The 27,902-nt window shown below is 54.7% G+C and overlaps 2 protein-coding genes across 2 annotated transcripts in view; one reads left to right on the forward strand and one right to left on the reverse strand.

Annotated features, from left to right (window-relative positions):
* Positions 1 to 19,804, forward strand: part of BAIAP2L1 (BAR/IMD domain containing adaptor protein 2 like 1) — a 77,353-nt gene extending 57,549 nt beyond the window's left edge. The window contains exons 4-14 of the mRNA XM_040230872.1: positions 568 to 629; positions 722 to 793; positions 1,306 to 1,443; positions 2,084 to 2,236; positions 4,369 to 4,536; positions 5,446 to 5,593; positions 8,634 to 8,841; positions 9,567 to 9,644; positions 10,971 to 11,151; positions 18,761 to 18,798; positions 19,328 to 19,804. Coding sequence (XP_040086806.1) covers positions 568 to 629; positions 722 to 793; positions 1,306 to 1,443; positions 2,084 to 2,236; positions 4,369 to 4,536; positions 5,446 to 5,593; positions 8,634 to 8,841; positions 9,567 to 9,644; positions 10,971 to 11,151; positions 18,761 to 18,798; positions 19,328 to 19,403 — 1,322 coding nt within the window. The 3' untranslated portion in view covers positions 19,404 to 19,804. The remainder of the gene's footprint in view (positions 1 to 567; positions 630 to 721; positions 794 to 1,305; positions 1,444 to 2,083; positions 2,237 to 4,368; positions 4,537 to 5,445; positions 5,594 to 8,633; positions 8,842 to 9,566; positions 9,645 to 10,970; positions 11,152 to 18,760; positions 18,799 to 19,327) is intronic.
* Positions 19,805 to 20,926: 1,122 nt separating this feature from the next.
* On the reverse strand, positions 20,927 to 27,866 carry BRI3 (brain protein I3). Its single transcript, XM_040230885.1, has 3 exons — positions 27,544 to 27,866; positions 26,946 to 27,048; positions 20,927 to 21,339 (listed from the first exon to the last, which is right to left on the reverse strand). Exons 1-3 carry the CDS (start codon positions 27,680 to 27,682, stop codon positions 21,207 to 21,209), a joined length of 375 nt encoding a protein of 124 aa, XP_040086819.1. The 5' UTR covers positions 27,683 to 27,866; the 3' UTR covers positions 20,927 to 21,206.
* Positions 27,867 to 27,902: the final 36 nt, after the last annotated feature.

Below are 27,902 nucleotides of genomic sequence, written 5' to 3' on the forward strand. Positions count from 1 at the left end.
TTTGGAGCAACAACTCCTTTGTCCTGGAATGTGTAGCCCCAGGAGACAGAACAAGGTCCCTGCTGTGGTTTCCCAGTTTTTTGGTGTTTTTTTTTTTTTTTTTAGATTTCCTAGAGCGATAGCAGAACTAATATAAGAAAAAGAAAATAACCGTTATCTTTTATGCCTGACAAATAATCAGATTACGGGATTAGATCAAAAATGAGTCATTTGTTCCTATAATTAGTTACTATAATGACCAAGATAATCTTTTGTAAGAGAATTTAACAATTAAACCGGATAAGTAGGATTCAGCTTAGGAAATGGGTAAATAGCAAGAGGACGAGGGGAGTTTGAAGACAGAGCCGGCGGGTGTTGTGGAGTGTTGTGTTGTTGTGAGCTGTGTCCATCGGGTGTCCACCCCTCCTGTTGGGCCATAGCCGTGTTCCCAGTGCCCTGGGGCCTGGTGCCCACCTGCCCTGGGAGCAGCTGCGGACTAGACTTCATCCACCAGTTTACTTCCCCTTGTATCTTTACAACACACCACACAGTGGCTTTTTGTCCTAACACCCCTGATTTTGTTCACAGGCCATGTTCTCATAGAGATTTCGAGTATCCACAAGAAACTCAACGAGAGTCTTGATGAAAATGTATGTGAACAGTTTTTCTATTTACCAAATATACTTATTTTATTTTGCTTCAAGTCTCAAACCTGGTCTCAATTTTTCACTTGTGTTCACAGTTCAAAAAATTCCATAAGGAGATTATCTATGAGCTGGAGAAGAAGACAGAGCTTGATGTAAAATATATGCATGTGAGTACCAGATTTTGCTTCACCTGCCTTGGGAGAAGGCAGTGGCACCCCACTCCAGTCCTCTTGCCTGGAAAATCCCATGGACAGAGGAGCCTGTTATGCTGCAGTCCATGGGGTCGCTAAGAGTCGGATACGACTGAACGACTTCACTTTCATTTTTCACTTTCATGCGCTGGAGAAGGAAATGGCAACCCACTCCAGTGTTCTTGCCTGGAGAATCCCAGGGACGGGCGAGCCTGGTGGGCTGCCGTCTCTGGGGTCGCACAGAGTCGGACACGACTGAAGTGACTTAGCAGCAGCAGTCTTGGGTGGAGGGTGCCTGGGGCGGGGAGCCTAGTTTTCAGGGAGGCTATGCTCGCCTGATGGCTGAGCCTAAGGAGAGCTTCCCCATGGTTGAGTTGGCGGCGGCAGCGAATAAGAAGGCCGCAATACCCCGTTAAAACACAGCCAGAGTAGCTACCTGCCAGTTTGCCTGGTGCTTCAGTAAAACAGGTGCAACGTTTACCTTACAGGCGACTCTCAAAAGATACCAAGCAGAACACAGGCATAGATTAGATTCTCTGGAGAAATCGCAAGCTGAATTGAAGAAGATAAGAAGGAAAAGTCAAGGAGGACGAAATCCATTCAAATATGAATGCAAAGAGATTGAGGTAAACTTTTCAGCATTGTGTTACTTTATTTTGGGGCGGATGGTTTATACAGTTAATGGGAGGCATGCTCATCTCAGTCAGCCTATACTTTATCCATCAGATGTGCTGCTGGTGAAAGTCAAAAATAAACATTTTGACTTGGTGGGAGCTGAAGGCCGCAGAGTTCCCCAGAGTTAAGAATAATTAGTCAAGAGCACTGGTGTTTTCTCCTGACTTCGGGAGAGTGATAAGCATTGTGTCCCCATTTTACAGATGGGAAAAGTGAGGCTTTGGTTAACTCACATGGTTGGCACTTGTAAATGTGATTTGATCTTGAACTTTCTGGTTCCAAAACCCATTATTTTCCAATGAAACATGATCCTGTCCCTGGAGTAAAAGTAATATTTTATGCAAATTGCCAAGTGGAATGTAGGGACTTTGGCAACCTCTCTCCAGGCATGGATCAGGGACCTTAATGAGAATGTTGATATGTGCTCAGATCAGATTAGGGCTTTGTTGGTCTGTCTAATGTTTATCTGCCCTCAGCATTCACTCCATCATCAAAATAATCAGCTGTAAAGATAGCAGGAGATAAGTGTCAGGCTGGGTAGCTGTTTGGTTCCTCATGTCATACTTGTATAATTATTATTTATTTTCCTAGTATGTAGAAACCATTACTTCTCGCCAGAATGAAATCCAGAAATTTATTGCAGATGGCTGCAAAGAAGCCCTGCTTGAAGAGAAGAGGCGCTTCTGCTTCCTGGTCGACAAGCACTGCAGCTTTTCGAGTCAGATACACCATTACCACGTGCAGGTGGGCGCGAGAGCAAATGCTTCCCTCACATTGAAACGCCCTCGACGCGCCTCGCCTTCTGTAGGTGCCCCCGTATAAAGCAAGGGGCTCATTTTGCCAAGGAAAGAATTCTAAGGAAATCATTTTTGACCAACTTGAATGAGTAAGCTTTTAGAAATGTAGATGAAATGGTCAAATGTTTGCTTATCATGTTGAATTTAGTAACACATTCATATTTAATCAGTGGCTGAGAAGTGGCACTTTTCCCCTTTTCTCACCCATGACCCAGCCTCTCTCAGACTTTCCCTGATGCATCTTCAGCGTCAGTGTCTTCACCAGAACCACGGGGTGAGTCCCGCCAGCCCGCACCCCACCTGGGTGGTCTGAGAGGCTCACCAGGGGGCCCACGAAGATGGTGTTGCTGGAAATCCTGCCCTAGGCCACAGACCCCGTCCCAGCTTGAGGACAGCTGGACAGGGGCCCTTCACTCTCCTCAGGGTGCGTGTGTTCCTGGCGCCATCAGCCCCGTAACTAGCCCTGTCGCCCTCCTTCAGCACGCACAGTTTGAGGTTACCCTTCCAGGAGTCATCACAACTATGTCCTAATTTCCTTCCCTCTTTTTTTTTTTTTAATATATAAAACTATGGACTCTATTGGGCTTCTGTAAGCAACCAAAACTAGCAGTGACTGAGGTCAAATATTCACTGTTATTCACGATGAAGTAATTTAGAGAGCACTCCATCATGTGAGAAGCGTTCTAAAAGCTTGAATTATAGGGCTGCTTCCTTTTGGGGGGAACCTGGCCTTGTATGCATGCATAGGTTACATACTCCATAAACTTGAAGGAATATTCAGCTACCAAATCTAAATACCCAAGGTCTCCAATTGTCACAGAAAAGAAAACAAACCTGCTGCATTCAATGACGACACTTGTCCCCAGCACTTCTACAGTAGCTTCGTCATTGTTTCCATGGTGAGGGTGTCCGCCGGTGGGGGCCGGAAGCAACCTTGAAGCTCTCTGTGATGAACCCCACCTTCCCCAGCGATGGAGCAACTTGGTCTATTTCCAGAGAGCTCTGGCAGTTGACAGAGTCTCCCGCACACTGCACCTTGGGTCCCAGTTATGTTTGTCCGCGTGATGCAAGCCAGATTCCCTTCTTTCTCTACCAGAAGTCTCTCTGGTGCCTTCCCTGGCCCCAGCGCTTTCAGTGGCTCCTTGGACACAGCAGCCAAGGCCATTGGTCCCTGGCGTGTCCAGGCCACAGGCAAGGAACAGGGGTGGGGAGAGAGGCAGGGTTTAGGATTCATATCGGCACCCCCAGACCACGCCTGATGAACACAGAGTCTAGATGAAAACAGTACAATTGTTATAAAAATAGTTTCACAAAAGGTGCTCTATTTCCCTTTTCCAACTAAATTGCTGCCTAGAAAGTGGGGTCTCATAAGCGCTCCCAGGAATCCGGGAGTCTAGTCAGAGGAAGAGCCAGGGTGTGGGAGGCAGGACAGACACCTCTGCCTCTGGGGCTGGGTGGTCTCAGTGCCGTCTTCCTGAGTCTCGGCCGCCCAGCTGCTGCCTGCCCGAGGCCCCTGCCAGCCTGTGGTCAGGACTTCCACTCAGCACTGCGCTGACCCCAGAGAACCACCATGCTCTGCCTCTGGTCCCCTCGTCCCGTAGAGCACCTTCTCAGGACAGATCTGAGTCACCCCTCCAGGGCGCCAGGCCTCTTTCTCTGGGGTTAAGTCCACTCCTGGTCCTCTTGCTCCATCAGAGGCACTTCTCATGGAAGGGGTGGGAGGAAGACACAGGGGTCGGCAGTTCTCGGGCCCCTGAGAAACATGGGGGTTAACACAGATTGCTCCACCTTCCGTCTTAGTTCTGAACTTCTGAACCATCATCAATCCTTGTATTAGCCTGAACTCTACCCACACTGAAGGAGATGGGAAATCCCTTTACAACAGGAGCCTGCGTGCTCCTCAGCAAATAAGACACAGCAGAGCCTCACAGCTGCTTCAGCTACTGCCTGAATTTAACTCCTCGCTCCCGCACTTCGGTGGTGAGCCAGGAGTCTGAGTAGTGACAGTTACTATCTGTGTCAGTCCTTCTAACAGTACATGCTTGTCTGTCTTTGGTTTCGTTTCTCTTGAATTTATAGTCTGCAGAACTGATCAATTCCAAACTGCCTCGGTGGCAAGAAACCTGTGGTGATGTCACCAAAGTGCCAGAGAAAATCATGAATATGATTGAAGAAATTAAGACCCCAGTCTCCACCCCGATGTCCGGAACGCCCCTGCCTTCACCCATGATCGAGAGAAGCAGCATGGTAAGAGCTGGTCGTCACCTCAAGATTTCAGCCAGATTTGCACAACAGAGCAAGGCTGCCTTTGTCAGTGGAAATCACGGGCCACCCGTATCACTTCCAGGGCCTACCTTTTCTCACTGTGACTTCACCCTTCCAGCAGCGCAAACACCAGACATGGTCCCTCTCCCTCCCCAAGGCCGGGCCTGTCCCCAGACACACGCTGTTGCCTGCCACTTCTCCCGCGCCCAGCGCCAACCGCTGTCCCTACAGAGATGCCCTTGACAGTCTGGCCTGTAACACAGCAGGCAGGGTGATCCTGGCTGGATCACAAAGGCCAGAACCTCATCAAGCAGCAGAATGTTAGCGACAGAGGATTCTGAAAACTTTCAGGGAGGGGAAAATGGATTACTTATTACAAAGAAAAGAGAATCCCACTGAAATCAGACTTCTTTTTAGAAAACTAGGTGTCAGAAAGTAATGGACTAATGCACTCAAAATTCTGTGGGAAATACTTTTAAATGGAGAAGCCTCGAGCCAAGCAGCATTTAAAAGGGAGCCTCGAAACCCCCAGAGACAGAAAGTAGATGAGTGCTGTTCAAGGGCTGGGGAAATGGGGAGTAACTGCTTTAAAAAGCAGGGTACTTCCCTGGGGGCCCAGTGGGTAAGACACTGCACTTCCGCTGCAGGGGCCGAGGGTCCACTCCCTGGTCAGGGAACTAAGATGCATGGGGCAGCCTAAATAAATAAATAAATAGACAAAAGAAGGGGGTATTCTTAACCTAATTAAAAATGGGGCATTGCCCTGCAAACAAGAGAATTTGGGGAAGAAAATGGAATTTAACGCATGTAATGCAAAACAGCCCTGGGGCTCGATCTCTAATGCCATTGCTGTGTTATACTCGGATTATACTAATAAAGAATTTTTTACAGGTTGGGCAAGATTGTGACAGCCTTTCTAAATACCCACCAAAGATCCCCGCGGCTCCTTCAGCCAGAGCCTTGACCAGCCCTTTGATCGATCTGTTTAAGAACCCAGCCACAGTCGCACAGAACTCAGAAAGAAAAAATAATTTAACAGGTGAGCTGTTTAGTTGAATTTCCTTTAAAATACCTTTAAATTTCTTAAATATTTAGGTAAGTGTGCCTTGAGATCTACATCCGTAGAGTCACAAAGAGTCGGCTGTGACTGAAGCAACTTAGCACACACATCGTGAGCTAGAAGTAAATACGTGTGTGTGGTAGCACCGGCTCCACGCTGGCTCAGGGGAACTCACACCTCCAGACAGGGTCCAGGTTGATTCTAAAACTGTTAAGACATGTTGTGTCAACAGATACGACTTCTGTATGCTGATGGATGTTTGCATAGAGTAAACATGCTATTCAAACGTGTCACATTTTCAACCCATGCAATAAAACAGAGCCTCATGCTGTGTTCCATATCCACTGGCAGCTGAGATAAAATCTCCTCTTTCCAATGAAACGATGAAACAGATGACAGAAATTCACGTATCACAGTTGTGGTTCCTAGTCTCACCAGTAGGCTTCTATTGAATTATACTCAGTGTTTTTCATCATCTCTAACAGAGCATGTCAAAATTCTCCAAGCCAGGCTTCAGCAATACATGAACCATGAACTTCCAGATGTTCAAGCTGGTTTTAGAAAAGGCAGAGTAACCAGAGATCATTTGCTGTATCATGGAAAAAGCAAGAGAGTTCCAGAAAAACATCTATTTCTGCTTTATTGACTATGCCAAAGCCTTTGACTGTGTGGATCACAATAAACTGTGGAAAATTCTGAAAGAGATGGGCATACCAGACCACCTGACCTGCCTCTTGAGAAACCTGTATGCAGGCCAGGAAGCAACAGTTAGAACTGGGCATGGAACAACAGACTGATTCCAAATAGGAAAAAGAGTGTGTCAAGGCTGTATATTGTCACCCTGCTTATTTAACTTCTATGCAGAGTACATCATGAGAAACGCTGGGCTAGAAGAAGCACAAGCTGGAATCAAGATTGCCGGGAGAAATATCAATAACCTCAGATATGCAGATGACACCACCCTTATGGCAGAAAGTGAAGAGGAACTTTCAAAAGCCTCTTGATGAAAGTGAAAGAGGAGAGTGAAAAAGTTAGCTTTAAGCTCAGAAAACTAAGATCATGGCATTAGGTCCCATCACTTCATGGGAAGTAGATGGGGGAAACAGTGGAAACAGTGTCAGACTTTATTTTGGGGGGGCTCCAAAATCACTGCAGATGGTGACTGCAGCCATGAAATTAAAAGACCCTTACTCCTTGGAAGAAAAGTTATGACCAACCTAGATAGCATATTAAAAAACAGAGACATTACTTTGCCAACCAAGGTCCGTCTAGTCAAGGCTATGGTTTTTCCAGTGGTCATGTATGGATGTGAGAGTTGGACTGTGAAGAAGGCTGAGCGCCGAAGAATTGATGCTTTTAAACTGTGGTGTTGGAGAAGACTCTTTAGAGTCCCTTGGACTGCAAGGAGATCCAACCAGTCCATTCTAAAGGAGATCAGCCCTGGGATTTCGTTGGAAGGACTGATGCTAAAGCTGAAACTGCAGTACTTTGGCCACCTCATGCAAAGAGTTGACTCATTAGAAAAGACTCTGATGCTGGGAGGGATTGGGGACAGGAGGAGAAGGGGACAACAGAGGACGAGATGGCTGGATGGCATCACCAACTTGATGGACGTGAGTTTGGGTGGACTCTGGGAGTTGGTGACGGACAGGGAGGCCTGGCGTGCTGCGATTCATGGGGTCGCAAAGAGTTGGACACGACTGAGCAACTGAACTGACTGAACAAAGCATCTCATGCTTTCTGGAGGCTTCAGTTTTAACTATTAACGTTTCTTAACCCAGCTGACGTGCTCTGAATAAACCAGGAACACATCTTGTCTGCAGGCATTTCTGATGGCTTCAGCCAGGCTCCACTCTTGCCTGCAGAGCCTTTGGTGTCCAGGACCTCAAGACTGTGGTGGCACTGGGCGTGTGGGGGTCTCACAGGCCCCTTGAGGGAGAAGGTCATGGCAGTCACACAGGGCTCTGCTAGCGAGTGTCCATAGGCTGTCCAGTGCGTGCAGCTGTTGGGGAAGAGATGAGACTTTCAGAACGTCAGCTGCAAAGATGACACTGTAGTCACTCACCTTTGAAGACTATGAGTTCTGTATATATAACACAAGGTGAAAGCATACAGCACAGTGTGCGGCCTGGTCATTCACATGATTTTTTGGTTCTTGTTGGAAAAGTTAAATGAAAATCACTGGATTCGGTGCAACCTTGATAATTAGAGTAGACGGCATGTCAAGCAGAGAGCAGAGTAGTGTCAAAAATTTCCGAGGACGATGCAGAAAGAGAGTCTGCAGTTTTATAGTAAATAGTAGGCTAGTAAAATTTGAGTGGAAGAAAAGGCATCTGGAAAAAAACGTTTCCATCCCATTTTTTTTGCGGGCGTTGGGGTGGGCTAGTAAAGACCAGCCCGCTTTTGAGCTGAGACGTGACAGCACAGCGAAGGCTGTGGAGCCGGGCCGCCTCTCGGGCTCATCTGGTTCCCGGCTCTGCCTGGGCGCCAAGGGCGGAGATTGGTACGCGGTTAGGGGGTGAGGGGGCAGCGGTACACGGGAGGTGGGGTCAGCACGTCCTGCCCCACTCGCGGGTGAGCAGCCACGCTGTCCCCAGCGTCCTCCTCTCTTGTGGCACAGGCCCTGGGCGGTTTGGTCTGAGCTGGTGCCTGACAGCACTTCCGTGAGCTGTGGTGGGCGAGGCGCGGGCCGGGTGGCGTGGAGCACTGGCCTCTATGGGCCGTCCCGAGGGACTCCATGCGGATGAGGCTGGGCCACGCGGCTTTATCCTCTTGGTCTGAAGAGCTTTCGGCCACAGGGCTCCTCCTCCGAGAGGCCTCGGGCCAGGCTTAGGCCCCGTCCCTGTCTGTTGCTGTCTGTCCAGCCACAGGTGGAAGTGTGGGGATAGAACCAGTTGGCGTCTCAGTGGAATGAGTGTGCCGGTGACATGGGGTGGCCGGGTTTCTGGGGTCGGCGCCTTTGAACTCGCCCAGTCGTCCTTCTTGGAAAAGTCATTGCTGCCCTGCTCGCTTCCGACAGGTTCTTCCATTGACCCCAATTTGCCGCGATCAGTTTCCGTGGCCTCCGGACTGAACATGGTGAAAAAGCAGAAAGTGAAAACCATCTTTCCGCACACGGCCGGCGCTAACCAGACCTTGCTCGGCTTTGCGCAGGGAGACGTCATCACGCTGCTCATCTCCGAGGAGAAGGACGGCTGGCTGTATGGGGAGCACGATAGCACCAAAAGGTGGGTCCCGGGCCAGGCTGTCCACACCCCGAGGGCTCCCGTCAAGGCCGTCCTTGAGGGCAGATGAGCGCCTCCACCCCAGCGAGGTCACACTTTAGTGACAGTTCTAGCCTAGTTAGCTGCCATTAGTCTATCCACATTGTTCCCAAGCTGTTTTCTGTATGTGTGTGCATACAGAGATAAGTTTTTAAAAAATTTTGGCCACACTGCATGGCACATGGGATCTTAGTTCCCCAACCAGGAACTGAGCCTCTACCCCCTGCACTGAAGCCTGGAGTCTTAGCCACTGGACCACCAGGGAAGTCCTATAAATTTGATGCACGAATAGGAAACACCTCTGAAAGTAAAGGCACTCGTTTGTATGTGACTTCAGATTTCTCAGGATAATGCTCTATGTGAGATCTGGCACGTGAGTAGTGTAAATGCCAGTGTCCTCATTCCAACTGTATGCACAAGCCTTCCTAGAAGGTTAAATTGAGTTTCTGTGTAGATTATTCAGGTACTAAGTTTAAGCCAAAATGGAAACAAAAGATACAAAGGGGATCCAAATAGAAATGACGTGTATGTAAGACGCCTCTGATGGGATGGAATGAAGTGGCCCAGCCGACCCCCACCCCCACCCCTGGCCCCAAGCATTCCCCAGGCCGTTCCAGACATGTCTGTGGCCTGCGTGTCCGCCGCCAACACCCCAGCAAGGTTGTATTCCCCCCGCTTTCCGCCTGCAGGAGGGGCTGGTTCCCATCGTCCTACACGAAGCTGCTGGAGGAGAATGAGGAGGAAGCCGCGAGCGAGCTGGCGCCAAGGTAGGAGCGCCTGCGGCTCGGCCAGCGGGGCCCGCGGGACCCCGGGGCCCCAGGCGCATATGGGTGGATCTGGACGAGCGTCAGAGCCCGCGGTGACGCCATGGCCGGGCTGGCAGGTGCTGCTCCACGTCTGTTCCTTCCCAACTGCCTGTGGTCCTGGCGCTATACCCTCTGCTGGGAAGAGACGCCCCCTCCCAGTCCCGCGGTCCCACAGTGAAGTCCCAGGCCACGCACCCAGTCTGTCTGCACTGGTGAACACGTGCCCTGGAACATTCTCCCACACTTGCCCTCTTCTCTCTTTCCCTCGCCAGCCACCCGTCTTCAGTCCCCTCTCAGGCCTTTCCTCCGCCCTCTGCTCAGACACAGGGTCCTCGGGACCTGCCCTCGTCCTTTTTCCTTCTCGTGCTCCCTGAGCTGCCATGTCTGCTCCTGTAGCTCGAGTCACATCGAGGGGCTTCACTCAGCGCCTCTGTGTCCCACCCAGGAATGACTGGCACTGCCGCTCAGGAGCTGGCTGCTTGCACTGACCAGGTCATTTCTTTCTCACACAACCTTGTGAGGTGGGGTCCTGGTTGAAAATTGAGGAAACGGGCCCAGGGAGCCAGAAGTGATGGAGCCAGGACGAGACTAATGTAGGCAGGTATCTCCCGGCCAAAATGGGAAGACCTCTGTGTGGGTTAGCTGGCTGTCCCGCGGGTCCTCAGAAACATGTCCCAACGGAACGTGGCATCACCTTGAACACAGACCGCCTCGGCCACGGTGTCTGCCATGTCAGAACAACCCCCCGACCCATCCTGCTGTCCCCAGGACCGCAGACACTGCCCCAAGTTTTTCCATGACCCTTGCTCACGGCCAGCTGTGTCTCTGTCCCTTGCAACACAGCTCAGCTGCCATTGGCCAAGAAACAAGACTGAGTGTCTTTAGGGTGTTGAAACTCTGGAGTGCTTTTGCTGTATTTTCTCCTTAAACTGGATCAAGAGTCAGCCCCTAATGGAGCTAGTTTTCTCTCCTTTTGTCAAGTCTTTTTAAAGAATCTCTTTTGAGTGTACATGTGCAAGCCAGCAGAAACACTGGCACTCCAGGACTGTTGCCTGGGAAATCCCTTGCACAGAGGAGCCTGGCAGGTTACAGTCCACAGGGTCACGGAGTGGACTCGACTTAGCGACTAGACAGTCAGTCAAGAAGCACTGCAGTGCTGTGGGCTCATCTCCTCCCGCCCCCCCGCTTGGCTCTCTAATCCATGCGGTCCCTGCGGGAGGAGACGCAGGATGCCTGGGGTGCGGGGGCAGGTCTTCTCTAACCCGTGTCCTCCGTTCCCGTTGCTAGCTTGGCGCCTGTCCGCAGCGTGAGTACCACGAACTTGACGGAGAAGAGCACCGTCGTGATCCCCCCACCGGACTACCTGGAGTGTCTGTCCATGGGAGCAGCCACTGCTGAGAAAGGAGACGTCTCCCAGAAGGCTTCTAACCATAACGCCCCAGCGCCCAAACCAGAAAGCACACTTCCTGTGAGTAGGGCCCCGATCTGCCGGGCCAGCTCTGGGGTGCAGGGCCCCTTTCCCTCCGAGCAGGAAGGGGGTGACCCTCAGGCAGGGCACGCACTTGCTCCCGGGACCTGCAGATTCCGTCTGTCACGCAGCCTTTCAGCCACCTTAACTTCTGTGGTCCTCTTTGTTTTTATTTCATCTGTAAATGATGGCTGGCACCCACGAGGTCCATCGTTTGCCAGACTGTGTCTGGTTTCAAGCTCTCCCTTTTTTTGATCATGTCTGCAATCCTTTCATCCGGTAATCACCTTTCTCTGCACTTTCTTCAGTTTTCATATTGTTTTCTGGAGAAAGACTGAAGGTCCACAGTAGTGATCTAATCACCACACCTTCAGGAACTGCGCCATGTAAGCCCGGGACTGGGACAGAGGCCCTGAGTCACTTCATCATCCCAGAGACAGTGACTCCTGGTGGGCTCTGGAGGAGCCGAGATAAACAGCCCGGCTCTGGCTCTGCTGGAGCTTAGGCTCTAGTGATAAGATAAGCAGCAGACAGAGAGAGACAAAAATGTCAGAGCTGGGAGCTCCGTGAGGGAATGGAGCCAGGTGCCATGAGGACAGGGGGTGCGGCGACAACTTGGATGGAGGTCAGGGGTCAGTTTTCCTGGGATGCTGACTCAGTGATGAGGTGGGCTGTCCACAGCTGTGGAAGCATCTGGAAAGCAGAAGCGGCTCACTGGCCCCGCCGAAAGCTCTGGGCCAGGACCTTAGCTGGGGCGATTCCTGGGGAGCGCTGCCTGCCGAGGCCACCCCCGCAGCCAGAGCCGTTGTCCTGAGACGGGTGCGACCGCCGAGACCAGGAGCCAAGGGAGGCACCTCCCAGACAGGAGGAGCCAGAAGTTTACAGCTCCTGGCGGGGTGTACTCGGCAGGAGTCTAGAGGGGGTTCTTGTCCTCTTTCCCACAACATAGATTATACAGCAGAGAAGGCGGAGAGAATGGAGGAAAAGGGGGTGACTGAGAAGGAAGGGGCTGGCCCGCCAGGAGCAGGGACGCGGGTCCCCTGTGCCAGAGGGCAGCCTGGGGAAGGGCTGGTGGCTGACATCTGCTATCTCAGCGCCCTCAGGGCAGGCAGAGTGGCGCTGAGCAGGTTTGAAAGAAGAACCTGTGCCGTAGCTGTTCTCAGAGGGAGACGGGGAGCATGCTCCGGAGACGAGGGCACATAGGCAGCTGGTGCTGCAATAAGCCCGGGTCACTTCGACTGCTGCTGCTTCGTCGTGGGTTTGTTCTTTCTGTGGTGCTTGCAAGAGCCATGCACCCCACGGGGTGCTACCACCCCCAGGGGCCTCTGTTCACCTCTGAGTGGTGCCGGGCGGAGTTGGTTACAGGGAATGAGGCTGAAAGATGGGCCCTGGGTATGGGGGGACTATGCCTGCCTCCTCGCAGGCTGCAGTGCAGGTGTGGGTCTGGAAATGCCGTTTTAGAGTCTCATTCAGAAACGTCCTTGGCGTCTCTCCCTAGATAAGCACACTGCGCGACCCCTTGTTTCCACTGTTATCACTGCAAATCACTCCAGCTTTCTAACTCCAGAAATTACTTTCAGGATAAGGAGCTTTCCCATTTTGTTGCTGAGAGATGTCAAAACTGGAGACACTGCTTGAAAGGGCAGATCAGAAATGCTATTTCATTAAAGGGCCTGGTATATTTTAAAACAATACTCAAACTATTTGGAAACGATCTTAAGGCACTTCTAAAAGCATAAAAATTCCTTTTGCTGAAAAAAAAAATCAACTTACAATTTGCATGTCACAAAACTCAGGATCCAGGCGCACAAGGCATGGGCCTGCTGGTCTGCAGTATTTTCTTCTAGATTTGTCAACTTTTTTTATGGAAAAATTCACACACACATGAAAGTGGAAAGAATAATCTACTGATTTGTTCCCCCAGATATATATATAATTCATTTATAATTCTTGTTTCATCTCCTCCCTACACATTCCCAGATCAGCAAAGCCAATTCCAGAGTTCGTATTATTTCATCTGTAAATATGTTAAAGGTCCTCTTTTCTCACAAAACCAACTATCGTATCATTTAAAATTGACATTAACTCCTGGATATCATCACCTGGTCACTTCAAATTTCTGATTGTCTCATTCTGACTGTCTCTTGATGGTATTGTTGTTTGAATCTGGGCCCAGGCCAGCTCCCCACACCATCGCTGGTGACCTGGCCAAGTCCCATGACTCGTCTTTCGTACCTAGAGATCTCCCCCAACTCTTTTTCTGTGTCATCTCTATGTAGAAAACCCAGTTACTAGTCCTGGAGGGTGTCCCCAGTCTGGATTTGGCTGGTTACATCCACACGGTACTCATCCTTTATTGAGTTCCCCTTTTTCCCTTATTTCCAGCCTGGGGTCAGAATCTGCCGTTGTTGTTTGTTGGCTGGTTTTGTGTGGTGGGAGCATTTCATCTGTGGTGGTGGCCAGTTCACCTGTGGGCCAGTCTGGTGGTTTCCTTCTGTGATGACAACCATTGACGATAATGACCATCCAGCTCTGTGACTTGATAAAGGTTGCACAAACAGACCTCAGATGTAATGGGTTAGCTTCCAGACCATCTCGATAAAGAAAGTCACATGAACTTTCTGGTTCCCAGTGCATGTAAGAGTTATATTTACATACAGTGCAGTCTATTGGGTGTGCGATAGCATTGTGTCTTAAAAATGCAATGTATATACCTTAATTTAAAAATACCTTATGATAAAAATGCCAACTAGCTGAGTTTTCAGTGAATCATAGTAGTGACACTGAAGACCAGTAATCAGGGATCACTATGACTATGATAACCTGAAATATTGCAACGTGTGACACAGAGACATGAATTGAGCAAATGCCATTGGAAAAATGATGCCAACAGACTTGCCACAAGCCTTCCGTTTGTAAGGAGGAAAAAAAAAAAAGTATCTGTGAGGCACAGTCAAGTGCAATAAAATGAGGTCTGCCTGTATACTGCCTTTTAAGGTAAAAGAATCTTGCCCTAAAATCATAGCTAACACTGGAATTATAAATGAAAACACATTTTAGCTAACAGCACTGAATTCAGAAAACATGTTTTAACTTTCAGTGTTTTTACCCCATGGATGAAGCTCAATGAAGAAGGCATCGGTGTGGTTCTCACCACACTGAATGGATAGAGTGAAAAAAATCCTGGCTTTAGATGTCGGCACAGTCCGCAGTGATATTCGTTATTAAGCATTTGGCAGTTTAAATGTGCTCTAACTTTATTTTTAAACCTCCATGTTGGCTGGATCATAACAGACTGTCAGAACCAGGAGGCTGCCTTGAAAAGCACGAGGACCAGCTGGGGAGCCTTGTACACTGCGCCCACCTTTTTATTCCTTCACTTCCTTGAGCAGCAGAGCCTTACCCACGTCTCTCTCCCGAGCCCCAGGGTGGCCTGTGGCCGCCTCCCTCCGTGGCAGGTCCTCTTGGAAGCTGCTGCCCTCCCACCAGGACTGGGTGTGCGGCCTAAGCTCACCCCCTGGGCTCCCGTCTATGCAGTCCTGGTGGCCCCCAGGCAGAAGCCCACTCCCGGCCGTGTCCTGTCGCCCTCGAGTCAGTAACTTAAGGTCTCCCAACAATGCCTGAAACCCGATGGCTTCACTGGTGAATCCTGTGAAACGTTCAAAGAAGAATGAATGCCAGACCTGCTCCAACTGTCCTTACAAGTGAAGAGGAGAGAACTCCTAACTCATTGTGTGAGGCCAGCGCAGCCCTGGCGCTCGGGTCAGGCCCCCTTATTTCTGTCTCACAGGCTGGAAGGCCTTTTTCAGTCTTTGATTTTATTATGATTAGTGGCCTTTAATTTTTGATTTCTTGGAAGAACATTTAACAGCCCTACCTATCTAATGAAAATGCCCTCCTTGTGTGAGTTCCCACGGTGATTAGTTGTTGCTGGTTTTGCAAATGTCAGAATAATGAGTGTTGATGAACACTTTCCCTCATGATAAGCGAAACCTTCCATGAAAAGGGAACAGGCATAGAGTTGATACCTACAGCGAGGTCACAGCGACGTTAGCAGCGAACATTTCCGTGGCATCAGACTCCGCTGACCGACTGAAACCTTTGGTAAACACGGTCACCTGGCGCACGAAGAGGGCCTGCAGGTCCCGCCGGCCTTGTCCAGGGCGCGTTCCCTGACGAGCCGATTACAGTCCAGGCCTGCACCAAGCTCCAGGGAGACAAACCAACCTGGGAGTCCAGTCCAGGGAGTGGTGATGAAGGGGCCGTGGAGGAAGTGTGGGGGCAGGAGGCGGGGAGGGCTCCAGCTCCAGGGTGGGGCATCCAAAGTGGCTTCCTAAGGGCAAGCACATGAGCTGAGTCCTGGAGGAAGAGCTCTGAGGAAAGCCAAGGCCTTGCGGGTGGCAGCACAGGCTCTGGTGACTGGGTGGCGGCTGATTCCTATTCCATTTCCATCGCTTCATCTCGGGAAGTGATGTTTCACGATCCTCTGCAAACTGCCGGAGATGAATCTGCACCTCTGTCACAGCCTTGGACACCGCTGCCTCTGCCCGCCCTGTCCTGTCTGTGAGACGAGCTCCTGCATCTCATTGGTACCAGGTCAAAGCGGCAGTCAAGCTGCAGGGCGGACAGGTAACCGGTGCTGCCCCGAGGAGAGCCCCTCGGGGCAGGTGCAGACACCCGTTTTTCACTGGGTCCTGGTGGCCTCTTGCAAAGACAGAAGGCATAGAGTCAAGTCATCTGTGTGTCAGTAAACCACCCAGAGAGTTGATGGGTCAGACAGAAATGTTCCAGAACCAGGCAGGACAGCAGAGTGGCCACTGGACACGGGGGCTGCTGAGTACTTGAGAAATGGAGAATACAAAGAAGGAACCGAGGCTTGGATTTTAAATTCGTGTTTTAATTAGTCACGTGGCGAGCAGCCGCCATATGGGACCGCCAGGTAGAGCTCACCTGAAAGAGAATGAGATTCCATTTAGAAACCGATCTGGAAGGTGATGGTCAAAGAGCAGGTCCCACGACAGGCCCGTCCAGGAGTCCTGAGGGCCAGAGCCTCAGCCCTGGGATTCCGTATCTCAGAGGTTCTCACGCCCGGCGGGGCTGGTAATTCCTCTTCCTTAAGCTGTTTACAGCAGCTGATAACGCTGCAGAAAACCAGGTTCTATCTCAGCCAAACGCTGGGGTCCAGGGAAGCAGGCACAGCAGCTTGACACGGTTATGTGTAGATTTTGCATTCACACAACCACCGAGCACTGTCAGTTACCAGCAGTTTTGTTTGAATACCGGGATGCTTAGGGTACCCCTGGGGGCTGCCTCCCAGCTGCCATGTCCTGGCTGCTGTGAACGCTGGGGTGCGTGCAGCTCTTTGAGTTACATTCTCATCCAGACATATGCTCAGGGGTGCAATTGCTGGGTCAGAGGGCAAGTCTGTTTTCAGTTTTTAAGGACCCTCCACACTGTTCTCCACAGTGACTACACCGTTTTACATCCCCACTAACAGTGGAGGTGGGCTCCCCTTTCCTCACACCCTCTCCAGCGTTTGTCAGTTGTAGGCATTTTGACAATGACTGTTCTAGCCGGCTGGAGGGTTGCACCTCGTCGCAGCTTGGATTTGCGTTTCTCTAGTAATTAGTGATGTTGAGCACCTTTTCATGTGCGTGTTGGCCATCTGTGTGTCTTCTCTGGAGAAGTGTCTATTTGATAAGTCTTCTGTCCACCTGTGGATTGAGTTGTTTTTGTTATTGCATTGTGCAAGCTGGCTGGGTCAGTGGCTCAGACAGTAAAGAATCCACCTGCAATGCAGGAGACCTAGGTTCGATCCCTTGATCAGGAAGATCCCCTGGAGAAGGAAATGGCTACCTACTCCAGTATTCCTGCCCCGAAAATTCCATGGACAGAAAAGCCTGGCTGCCTTTAGTCCATGGGGTCGCAAAGAGTTGGACACGACTGAGCGGTTAACACTTGCACTTGTATGAGCTATTTGTACATTTTGGAAAGCAAGCTTTTGTTGGCAGAATCATTTGCAAAGACTTTCTCCCAGACCGTAGGTGGTCTTTCGGTTTTGTTGATGGTTTCCTTAGCTGTGCAAAAAGCGTATAAGTTGGACTAGGTGCCATTTGTTTTGTTTTTGCTTTTACTTCTATTGCCTTGGGAGACTGAGCTAAGAAAGCACTGCTGCTTTTTATGTGATACACGATTTTTATGTCAGAGATGGCTTGCCTGACAGCCCTCGTTAGGACAGGGTGCTCCCAGCGCCCGGCGGGTGTCTTGGTGCCTGCGTGCGTGTGCTGCTTGTGCCAACTGGAGTGGGCTCGAGCGGGCATGGGACGCACACCAGGGCCGGTGGCTTCAGGCGGCCTGTTAAGAGTCATTTTCCCCTCCTTCCTCACGGCATGGGCTGTTACTTCCTGCCACTTCCCCACCAGAGCTGGACTCGGATGCATCTCCTTCACCGTCTTTGTTTTTCTTGAGTGTCGTGTCCCCAGATGACACAGCTTGTGAGACCCCGACCAAGCTCAGTTCACAGTTCAGTCGAGCTCCAGGGTTTCTGCCTCGAGGGCAGCGGGGGTGCAGACATTCAGCAAGCAGGGCCTTCTCTAAGATGAGGGCACACAGGGGAGGGGGGACAGTGTCCTGCCCCGGGGAAAGGCAGGAGGGGGGTTTCCGCTACCTGCCCTGCGGAGGCCGCATCCGGGGAGGAAGGCTCAGCAGGAAGGTGGCTTCCCAGGTGGGAGGACACACCCACCACCCCTGAGCCACAGCCAGGACTCGGCCTCCCCCGGGGCGCCCTGAGCACACGTGGGGCTGCACAGCGGGCATCAGGGAACGTCTGTAGAATCCTAAATGAGCCCTCCATCCCCCGTAACACAGGAACAGCCTACGCCAAGGCCTGCTGAGTGCGCCCTGTGGGGACAGGCCTGGGGTCATGCTGACAAGTGGGGCAGCTGCTCTGGGCTTCCCCCCAAAAGGGAGACAGGGAATCTGGGTGCCAGGCTGACTGCCCTGGCGGCGGGGTGCCCCCTTGGGACGAGCTGGCTGGCCCCGGGTCCAGGCCAAGGTGTCCGAGGCCCAGGCCCGCCGGCACAGGCCTGAAGCAGCCCTGGACCCCAGTCCCCCTATGCCTTGAGGGTCTGTACATCTGGCACCACGCAGAGCCGCCCCCAGGGAGCGCCTGTCACACAGCGTGACACTGCCCCCTCCTGGGCGGCCAGCTCCGACAGCAAGCCCGTGCGGCTGCCGGAGCAGAGGTCTGCAGGTTGAGGACACGCCCTCACCTGGCCCCTGGCCATGCCGGGGCTCGGGCGATGGCAGTTGGCACCAGTGTGTGGGCACCGAAACCAACAAGGGTTCCTTTTGCCTTTCTGCTCCTCATGGCATCCGTCAGGACCAGGCTCCCGGAAGCCACCCCCAACAGCCAGCTCTCACCTAGACCAGGCGAGCAGCAGTGCCCAGCGCCTCCCATTCTAGCCCCGATTCCTCAGGGGGAGTTTAGGTGTCTCCTCCCCAGTGAATGGAGACAGGGCAGCTCTCTGCACTGCTTTCAACACCGCCGAGGGCTTCAGATGCCTGTACCCTCAAGTCTTACTGAAAACGTCCTTTCTCTTTCCCACAGAACAATGCAAATGGGTTTGCAAAGCCTCCTTTCCTCAGGTAAGTTAACTTCCTCCCCAAAGGCCTCTCCCCCCAGCTCAGCCCAGGAGGCCTGGGCTCGCGACCTTAGTTCCCGACCAGGGACTGAACTTGGGCCCTTGGCAATGAAAGTGCTGAGTCCTAACCACCCCGACCGACAGGGAAGTACCCACCTCTGACAGAGGGGCACCCTCCTCTCTGTGGTCCTGCGTAGGGTGCAGGGGAGGGTCGTGGTGGGAAAGCCTTCCAAGACGGGCTCTCCCTCTGGATCAAGGCAGAAGCCAAGCCCATCCAGCGCCCGACCCCCAGTTGCAGAGGAGCCCACAGGCCTGAGGCCTCGGGATCAGTCCGCTCCGAGTCCAAAACAAAACAATTAGTGCTTGTAACAGGTGCCTTGGAGAGAACCATCCCAGAGCGGAACTTTATAATGTTCAGAAAACGCCTGAAATTTATAGAGGTGTATGATACAGAGCAAGGGCAATCACTGGCTGTTTTCAGATCAAATCCCTGTCTTGGAATATTGCTGCCAACATTTTTTTCTGCCCCACAGTGGAGAGAACCCTTTTGCTACTGTGAAACTCCGCCCGACAGTGACGAATGACCGCTCAGCACCAATCATCCGATGAGAAGGCGGCCCCAGCATTCTCCTGCTTCCCCGTTGGGCCCCGTTGGGGAATAATAGGTTTGTGTGTGACAAGCGCCATCCAGTTGTAAAACTTCACCAGAGGGTATCTGATTTTACTTGTATTCTACTTGAGCAAATCAGCACATTTTCTAAGTTAACATAGTTGGATTTACACATTTCTTTAAGATAAATCATAGTTTAGTTACAACTCAATCATTTAAAAGTTTTTTCCTATTCTGTTCAAAAATAGTAAATTTGGTTCCAATCCTTATTGTATCACTTTAATATTCTGATTATTTTTTTAATAGCCAGAGTAAAGGATACTGGATGCTTTTGTGACTGGCTTTCTGCACCCAAATGCAAATGAGATCACAGTTTTATAAAAGCATGTGTTCTTAAATAGCACTATGTTCAAAGAAAATACTATATAAATTTGCATCCTAGCATGCAAATACTCAATATAAATTATGAGGATGTTGTATAACACTTAATTCTTTTAACTTCACTTTAAAATTTCTGTTTACTATAGCCCTAGCCAAGATGAAGCATCCCACAGGTTCTCGCGATTTAGACATCTCTAGAGCCCCGAGGATCCACCTGGCCCTATCACAGGCCCTGGTCTTAGTACTTGAGTAGTTCTCAGAGGGACTGAGCTTGGTACTGAGTTACCTAACTAGAATGACCCACGGAAACCCACCAGGCTGTGCCTCACAGGGGCCTGGTTCACAGGGTGGCACCTGCCTCGGGAGATTCAGGTGCTAACGCTAACCTAGTTGACCAAAATTACCTCTAGCACTGTTTACTCTGAAACCTCTTGGGGTGCAAGTTTCTCTGGTTTTCAGTCCCCGCCCCACGTGCTGGGCCCCGGCAGGCAGTCACAGCAGCGTTGGGCCGTCTCTGCTGTCAGGCCGGCGCCATCTGGAGGAGGGGATGAGGGACGAAAACACACCCAGGCCGGGCGCCACGGGGGTCTCACTCCTGATGACAGCTTTCGGTTCTGCCGTGATGTCGTTCCTCTCTAAGCGCGGGAACGACTGAGCGCAGGTGGACAGCGTGAGGCGTGGCGCTCCCGAGGCGGGTCCTGTCCTCCTGGCTGGCGGGCCAGGCAGACGCCCCCTCGGGGCAGCTGTCCAGAGCAGCTGCCATGTCCGCCAGCCAAGACGCTCGGGTCCGTCACAGGCCCGGCTCCTCTTCCTTCATGGGACCATTTCCTTCCCACCGTGGAGGCAGGGAGGCATGGTGGGCAGGCTCTGGAGGCTCATGAGTCAGGGGAAGGGGCGGGGGTCCCCAGGCCGCGCACACCCCGTGCTCAAAGGACAGAGGCCAGGCCATGGGTCCTGGGCATGGGCTGCGTGCCCTGCAGATGTCAAGGTATCAGGCTTCATTGTAAGAATAAAAACTTGAAAACGAGCACTTCTTTGAGCTGTGTAAGGGAAGGTCACCCGAACTGGATGGTGTTGGGGGTCAGGGCTGGTGAGGCTCTTTTGTGACAGCGCGCACACACTGAATAAGCAGAACCAGGTAACCAATGGTATGGATCTCATTTATTTAAAACAGTGTTTCTCCCCTTTCTCAAATTGAAGACTGCGAAAAATAAAAGCAGCGCTTTATTGAGCATGGTCGCCTGGGAGCGGAGCTGCCCGCGTCCTCACTCCGACCCCTCCCTGTGCCCCTCCTCGCCTGCCCAGTCCACCCACCTCACTGTACAAAACAGTCCAGAAGCTTCATCAGATAAAGCTACTGTACACGACATTTACATTAGAAAAAGACAGCGGGGCGTCGAGAGCCAGGTGCCCTGTTCCCTTTAAGTGAAGTTGGCTCCACAGTTGGGGCATCTTCGCTTCCTCAAGGCGAAACAGCAGATGAACCCAAAGGGGAACAGGACGATGGCCAAGAAGATGCCCAGGAAGGTGAACGAGTCCTCCAGGACCCCGACCCTGTGGAGACAGGGGGCGCGCAGTCAGGGCGCCGCTGCAGAGCAATGCGCGGGGGCGCCGGCCCAGCACTCGGCCACGTGCTCTCTCTCAGCAGCAAATGCTGGTTCCTATAAACACTTACATCGCTAAGAACACGAAACCCAAGTCACTTGAAAGTTTTAGACTTACTTTTCCATGCCCTAGAGGGAAATTCTGATAGTGACAGTTTGGATTGTGTGTGGCTTTTACTCGTGGGAGGAGGGGGCAGCAGATTTCAGCGAAAGGTTGAAATCACCCAGGTTCACACTGTGTCACTTGCCTTCGGAGGTTTAATCTCAAAGCTCCTCTTTGGAAAAAGTCACATTAACCCTCCACATGCCCAGTGTATGACACCCAGGACCACGAGGGGCCAGCCCTCAACCACATCCCAAGAGGTCACCGCCCAGGGCCGGGGTCCTTCTCCAAGGCCCCCAAGGCGGGTGGAGCAGGAGCTGCCACGTGCCCAGACGGCTGCAGTGAGACCCCCCGACGCCAGCCCCACCCCCAGAACTGCTTCCCTCCTGCCCCAGAGCTGCGGGGGGCGGCGCTGTGGGAGAACCAGGACCCACCCCAGCCCACACCCTCTCCATCTTCGTGAAGCCCCAGCACCCGCAAACGCCAGCTGGAACAGCCTCAAGGAAACACGCACCCTCTCCAGCAGCCCCAGGACGTGCGAAAAGCCAAAGAGGGTTCTCAGGAAACCCAATTCTTTGCCCTCCCCTGGAGCCCCGCGTTGAGTTCAGGAAAGGTCCGAGCAGCCCGGCAGTGAAGCCGCCCGCGGGCCAGGCCCGCCCCAAGGGGAAGCACAAGGCTGGCACCACACCTCTGAGCCCCTGCCTGCCTAGGCCTCACCCGCCCAGCTCCCAGGGCCCACAGCCCAGGAGGCAGGAGCCCCCGCTGAGAAAGCTCCAGGGCCGTGCTTGGGGGGGTGGGGGATGCCGCCACCAGGGCCCCACGTAGGCAGGGATGCCCCTCAGGCCACTGGAGCACAGCTGGGAGGCCGGGGCCCCCTCGGGGCACCTACCCCACCTTCTCTACCTTTGGTTGAACCCCTGAGTCATAGCAGTTTGTCCGCTTGGTCAGAACATCCAAGGGGAAAGCAGGGGACAAGGGCCCAGGCCTCCCGCTGGGTCAGCCGCACCAGCTGAGACCTTTCGGGAGAGGCCTGCCCCAGAGTCACTGGGTGCCTCGTGCCCCTCCAGGAACAGGGGCCCAATGACAGACACTCCCCGAGCACCCACCCAGCCTGGACGCCCTGTCATCTCACTTAACGCCCAAACTGCTAAGAGGCAGAGACTAGAACCCCATGCATCCCCCTGGGGGCTCCAGCAGACACACACAGAGGGTCACACTGGGCTGGAGAAGCCTGGAGGCGTCTACCTCCCCCCAGGGCACGGGCAGGGCCGGCCCAGCCTCATCCATAAAGAAAGACCCTCCGGGACATCTCCTGGCCTCTGGGGTCAAGGGTCAAACAGCAGCAGCCCCACCCCATCAACTCCCCACCCAGACCCTACATGACACGGGGGCAGGCTCCGCAGCCTGAAGGCAGACACGGAGCCCGACAGCCCGCCCCGTGTCCTGCACGCCTCAGCCAGCAGACCTGCAACGTGTTCTGCGCAGATCCTTCCCTCTCCAGCCGGAGCAGAGGGCAGCCCTTCCCACGCCCTTGGTGGGAGTCCGGGTTTGATGGGACGACTCCCCCTCACCGCCAGGCTACCCTGAGTCTCTGGGGAAGAACCAGGCCGCTCCCCTCAGGCAAGGAGGGAGGCTCTGCTCACACCCGCCCCCGCCGCCCTAGGGACCAGGAGCCTCTGAGCCTCACCTGCACCCTAAGCCTGCACCTGAGCTACAGCCTCAAACACCAAAGGCTCTGAAAGCGGGACTTTTTAACAAAGTTGGTAACAAACTCAGCTCGCAACCACTGTGACCTCAACTACCATGTGTCCGTTTACAGTCTTAACGTGTCCACTTCACGGGAACGTGTGTGTCCTGCTGCAGAGACGTTCGCTTCTGACGATGGGTGCTGCCTGCCTGGACCGCAAAAGCAGAGTGGGTGTGATTTACTTTTTAAAAACCCAGAATCTTTTAAACTGAGAAACTCAGGCCGGTCTCTAGGCCGATCCTGACACGGCAACAAGCCCCAGGGTACAGACACCCAGTCCCTGTGGACCCCCCGCCCATCCTGCCAGCCCCTCCTGAGCAACCTGGTGTCTCCTCCAAGCCCCTCAGGAGCCCCCATCAGCTCAGCTCTTTACCAACTGCTTCTGAATCCAGACTGAGCAAGGCCCCGTCTGTGTTCCTCCACAACAGAGGTCAAAAAAAGATGGAAACTGGAGAAATCAGGGAACTAAACACACATATCTCACTGCCTCTGACCTCACGGAGAAGCTGGGCGCTCAGCTGGGTGGGGCTCCCTCCCCAGGAAGCTGGACCAAAACCTGGTGGGGCCGCGAACAGCCCAGACCCAGCCAGGGGCCCTGCTCTCTGAGGCCCCGCCCTCCAAGCCCCCCGGCCCTCCGAGCCCCTGTGGCAGCAGCAGCACCAACCAGCCTTCTGGGCAAGGGCCGGAGGACTCCCCCTCCTTCACGAGCCGTGAGCCCGGAGCCAGGTGGGCACAGGGCAGGGCGCCCCAAAGCACCGGGCAGCCCCCTTCAGAGACCGGGTCACATCTCGTCCCCTCAGGACACACATGCCCCACCCGGGGTCCCAGGGCCCCACTCCAAGCAGGCCTCCGGACCTCCGGGGAGGTGGGGAACAGGGGCACCCACAAGGCTCGAGGCCCGCAGGGGACTCAGGGAACACCAGGCTCAGTCCAGGACAGGCTGGGCTGGACGCCCCACCAGCTCCGCGCACCCCGCCGCCCACTGCAGCCTGGGGCTGGGCTCAGGCTGGGGGTGTCCCCTGGGCATGGGAGGATGGGGTGCTGGCCTCCTCACTGCCCTGACCTGTGGGCAGCATCTGCCCCCCCGCAGCTGCCCCCTTCGCGCCTGTCTCAGCTTCCAAGGCCCCGGCTACCCCGGAGCCCCCTCAACCCCCTGGTCACCCCAGAACCAACACTCAGCGGCGCCCAGCAGACCCTGAGCCAGGACGCACCTCTGGCCTCCATGCCAGGCCCAGTGCCGTCTGCACAGGCCCGCCTCCTGCAGCCCTGCCTCCGCGTCCCGCATCCCAGGACAGGCCCCGCACCAGGGGAGAACCGCCTCAGACAGGGCTGAGGCCTGGGCCAGGAGGTGCCCGGCCCCCGGGCCGAGGGTGGTCAGGGGCAGCGTGCTCACGCTCATTTGCTGCTGCTAAAAACGGGAGATGGGGTCGGGCTACCCACATGGGCTCCGACGGTGGTAGAGGGACAAGTGGCACAGGCCTCACTCGGGGAATCACAGACGTGTGACTCCCGCAGACGCCTGCCAGGCTCCCAGGGCAAACGGGCCAGGCAGGCGGGCTGGGAAGGAAGAAGCACGGTCACAGGACAAGCCGCCTGTCTCCCAACCCACCGCTGTCACCAGACAGGCCAGCCAGTCCCCAGGGGACCCTCCTCAGCCTCCTCGAGGTGCCGACTCCGCAGACCCGCAGAGGCTCCTTGGATACACCTGGCCCCTGGCCCGCAGCAGCAGAGGGCCCTGTGGCAGGGCGGCACCCCCGCGGAGTAGCCCAGCTGCTGCCCTCTGTCTTCCGACGACATCAGGGACGAGGAGGACATGTCTCAGAGGCAGCGAGGGGGTCAGGCCCAATCAGGGCCCCGAAACTTGTCCTCAGCACACGCGCTCCCCTCTCACTGCGCCCACTGCCCAGAGGCTGGGAGGACTGCAACCCCAACCCAAGGAAGGAAGCCTGTTCCGGATGCAGGGCCCCCCCCAACCCCAGCCTTCGCCAGCCCCGAGCCCACGTCCCTTCCCAGAAGAGCAAAGGGACAGGGCTGAGGGCGGGAGCCGGGGTCCCACTCCATGGGAATCACTCCTGTCCTGAGGAGCCTGGGGATCTCGGCCCCCAGGACCCGTTGCTGGTCTCCTTTCCTCCATCCAGGGCCGGGGGCCAGGCAGACCCCGGAGCCTCCACCAGTGTCCCCCTGCCCAGATGGGGCACCGGGCCCTCTGGCAGCTGGCATGACCAGGACGGGAGCCCAGCTCCCAGGAAGGCTGGGCCTCGCTCCGAGACTCTGAAACCCCAGCTGGAAGGCCCTGCTCCAGGGGCCTTCCTCACACTCCTCGGTTGCCAGCCTAGCACCCTCCTTCGACTAGGAGATGGCTCGAAACTGCTCATGCCCAAAACAAGCCCCTGGAGTCACCCAGCTGGGCTGTGCACACGGGCCTGGGCGCCCAGGACCCATGTGGAAGCCAAGCGCAGCGGTTCCCTCTCCCAACCCCGCTGTGCCACTTCCCCCGGGGGGATCTCTTGGCCAGGACCAGCCTTGACCCTTGCCCTGTCCCGCGGCACGTGACCAGCCTCCCGGGCCACGCCTCCCCACTCCAAGCCCATCCACGTGCCTCCAACCGATCGGTTCTGCCACCCACAGGTGCCCAGGGCAGGGAGCGGCTCTGGAGGCAGCCAGTTGTCTCCCTTCCCCCTTCACGTTCACTAAAGGCCAGACTGTCGCCAGCTGTGTCAGAAGACACACCTGTTTCAGGTCTGCCATTCAGGGTGCCGCGGCCACCGCAACCCAGAGGGCTCTCCCCTGCCCACCGCTCCCTCAGCAAGCACGTGGCTGGCTCCGGGAGTCCAGTTCTGCCCCCATTCCTAGGCGCCCTTCTTCCCCGGCCCTCCAGGCCTCCCTGCGCAGCTGATACCCAAGACTCAAACTGTTAACTTCCCTCAGACGCTGCTCAGGGCCTTCCTGATACACTTTTGAAACTAAGGAAACCAGAGTTTCTCAATTCCATCTCACCAACTCTGACTTCCGCGCCCACACCCCCACCCCCACAGGCTGCCCCCTGGCAGACGGAAAACCTAGTTCTGGCCAAGTCTGCCCTTTCAGAACCATCCGTGCACTAGAATCCACCAAGGGCAGGAAATTTGAGCCCTCAGGACAGGGTCTACTAGCTACGTCTCAGGCCCTATAAAAACAAGATTCTGGCGGCTCCTTTAAGGACATAAAATACAGCTCCCACCCAAAGAACTTCGGAGTCCCTGTCCTTGCGCAGCTGCCAGCCAGATGTGGATGGAGCAGCCCTTACCCGTCACCCCCAACCCTCCAGCTCCTCCAAGACACTGGTCACCTGACTCTGGGCTCTCCGGCCCATCTCTCCAAACGGACCCTTCCCGGGGAAAAGAGAACCTCGGGCCACCTTCGAGAAGCAACCACAGAGCCCAAGACCAGGGATAGCAGGTGAGCAGTCCAACTGCTGACATTTCTGAATCCCATCCCCATGGGGTTCAATGACCCAAAAGCATAGCCCCGAGGGGAGAGGGACGGACAGCCAGTCCCCTCTGCCAGATGAACCCTGTAGGGACCCAAGGACCACCGGGCGTGCTCTCTCTCACGGCGCAGGTCAGCAGGTTGGCCGGAGACTGACCCTGTCTCCCCCAGATCCTGCCTTTATGAGGCTCTGTGCGTGTCCTTAGTGGCTTCTGGAGCCCCCAGGCCTGGGACATACCTGCAGACTGGGCAGCCTCCGACCACAACGATGGAATTGGCAGGGTACCGGGTGACATTCCGACTGTGGATGTTGTAGACCCTGGGGTGGTGGGTAGGTATCCCTGTAGGCAGGAAGACACATGAGAAGAGGGCAGGGAGGAAAGAGGGTCTGAGGTCCACTTCTCCTGCCCTCCCCCCTCCCCACCAAATGCTCGCATCCTTTTCAAAGTCAGGGCGACAGCTGCGTCCACTAAGTGCCCACTATGAGCTTTAATTAAACGTTAACTTGTGGACAGCGTCGCCTTAATAAAGTTAAACCTGGAGAGAGATGGACATGCTTCCTAGGAAGGGCGAACTGGGCGCGAGCGACCCCACAGATGGGCTCAGGGCGCTCGGGCGGTGCCCAGATTCGGGGGCCCGACCTCCGGTTCCCGGGGCGGCGCCGTCCCCGACCCCCTGCACGGGCCGGACCCCGGGGTCTCCCCTCGACCGCGCCCCCCGCTGCCGCCGCCACGTCCGGAGAAAAGTTGGTTTCGGGGTTAAAGGTCGCGGTGGAACTCCGCCCGAAGTTCGCTCCCGGGCCCCCAGCCCGCGCCCCGGGCCCGGCCCCGGCGCACCTGTGACGAGGTAGGGGTAGGGCGGCGGCGGGGCGGCGGCGATGGCGCCGTAGCCGTGCGGGGCGCACGCGAACTCGCCCTGGCCGGCCTCCAGGTTGTAGGCGGGCGGCCGCTCCTGCAGCAGGGGCTTGTGGTCCATGGCGGGCGGCGCCCCCCGCGCCCGGCTCGGCTCCCGCTCGGACTCGCCCCCGGCTGCGGCTCGCTCGGACGCGCAGACGCCCGGCGGCGGGACCCGCGGCTCGCGGGCGGCGGTGGCGGCGGCGGCGGCGGCTACAGCGGGGCTGGGCCCCTGGAGGCGGGCGCCGCGGGCTTCCCCCCGCGCCTCCCCCGCCGGTCACAAGACCTGGGTCACGTGGCGC

The sequence above is a fragment of the Oryx dammah genome, unplaced genomic scaffold (assembly GCF_014754425.2).
Source record: "Oryx dammah isolate SB20612 unplaced genomic scaffold, SCBI_Odam_1.1 HiC_scaffold_2, whole genome shotgun sequence".
Lineage (NCBI taxonomy): Eukaryota > Metazoa > Chordata > Mammalia > Artiodactyla > Bovidae > Oryx > Oryx dammah.

Excerpts from the sequence above, each read along its gene's own strand:
- BRI3 (XM_040230885.1), bottom strand. The coding sequence starts at position 27,682 with ATGGACCACAAGCCCCTGCTGCAGGAGCGGCCGCCCGCCTACAACCTG. Across the intron at positions 27,049-27,543 it reads CTACCCCTACCTCGTCACAG|GGATACCTACCCACCACCCC; the intron begins GTGCGCCGGGGC and ends TCCTGCCTACAG. Across the intron at positions 21,340-26,945 it reads GGAGGCTGCCCAGTCTGCAG|GGTCGGGGTCCTGGAGGACT; the intron begins GTATGTCCCAGG and ends CTGTCTCCACAG.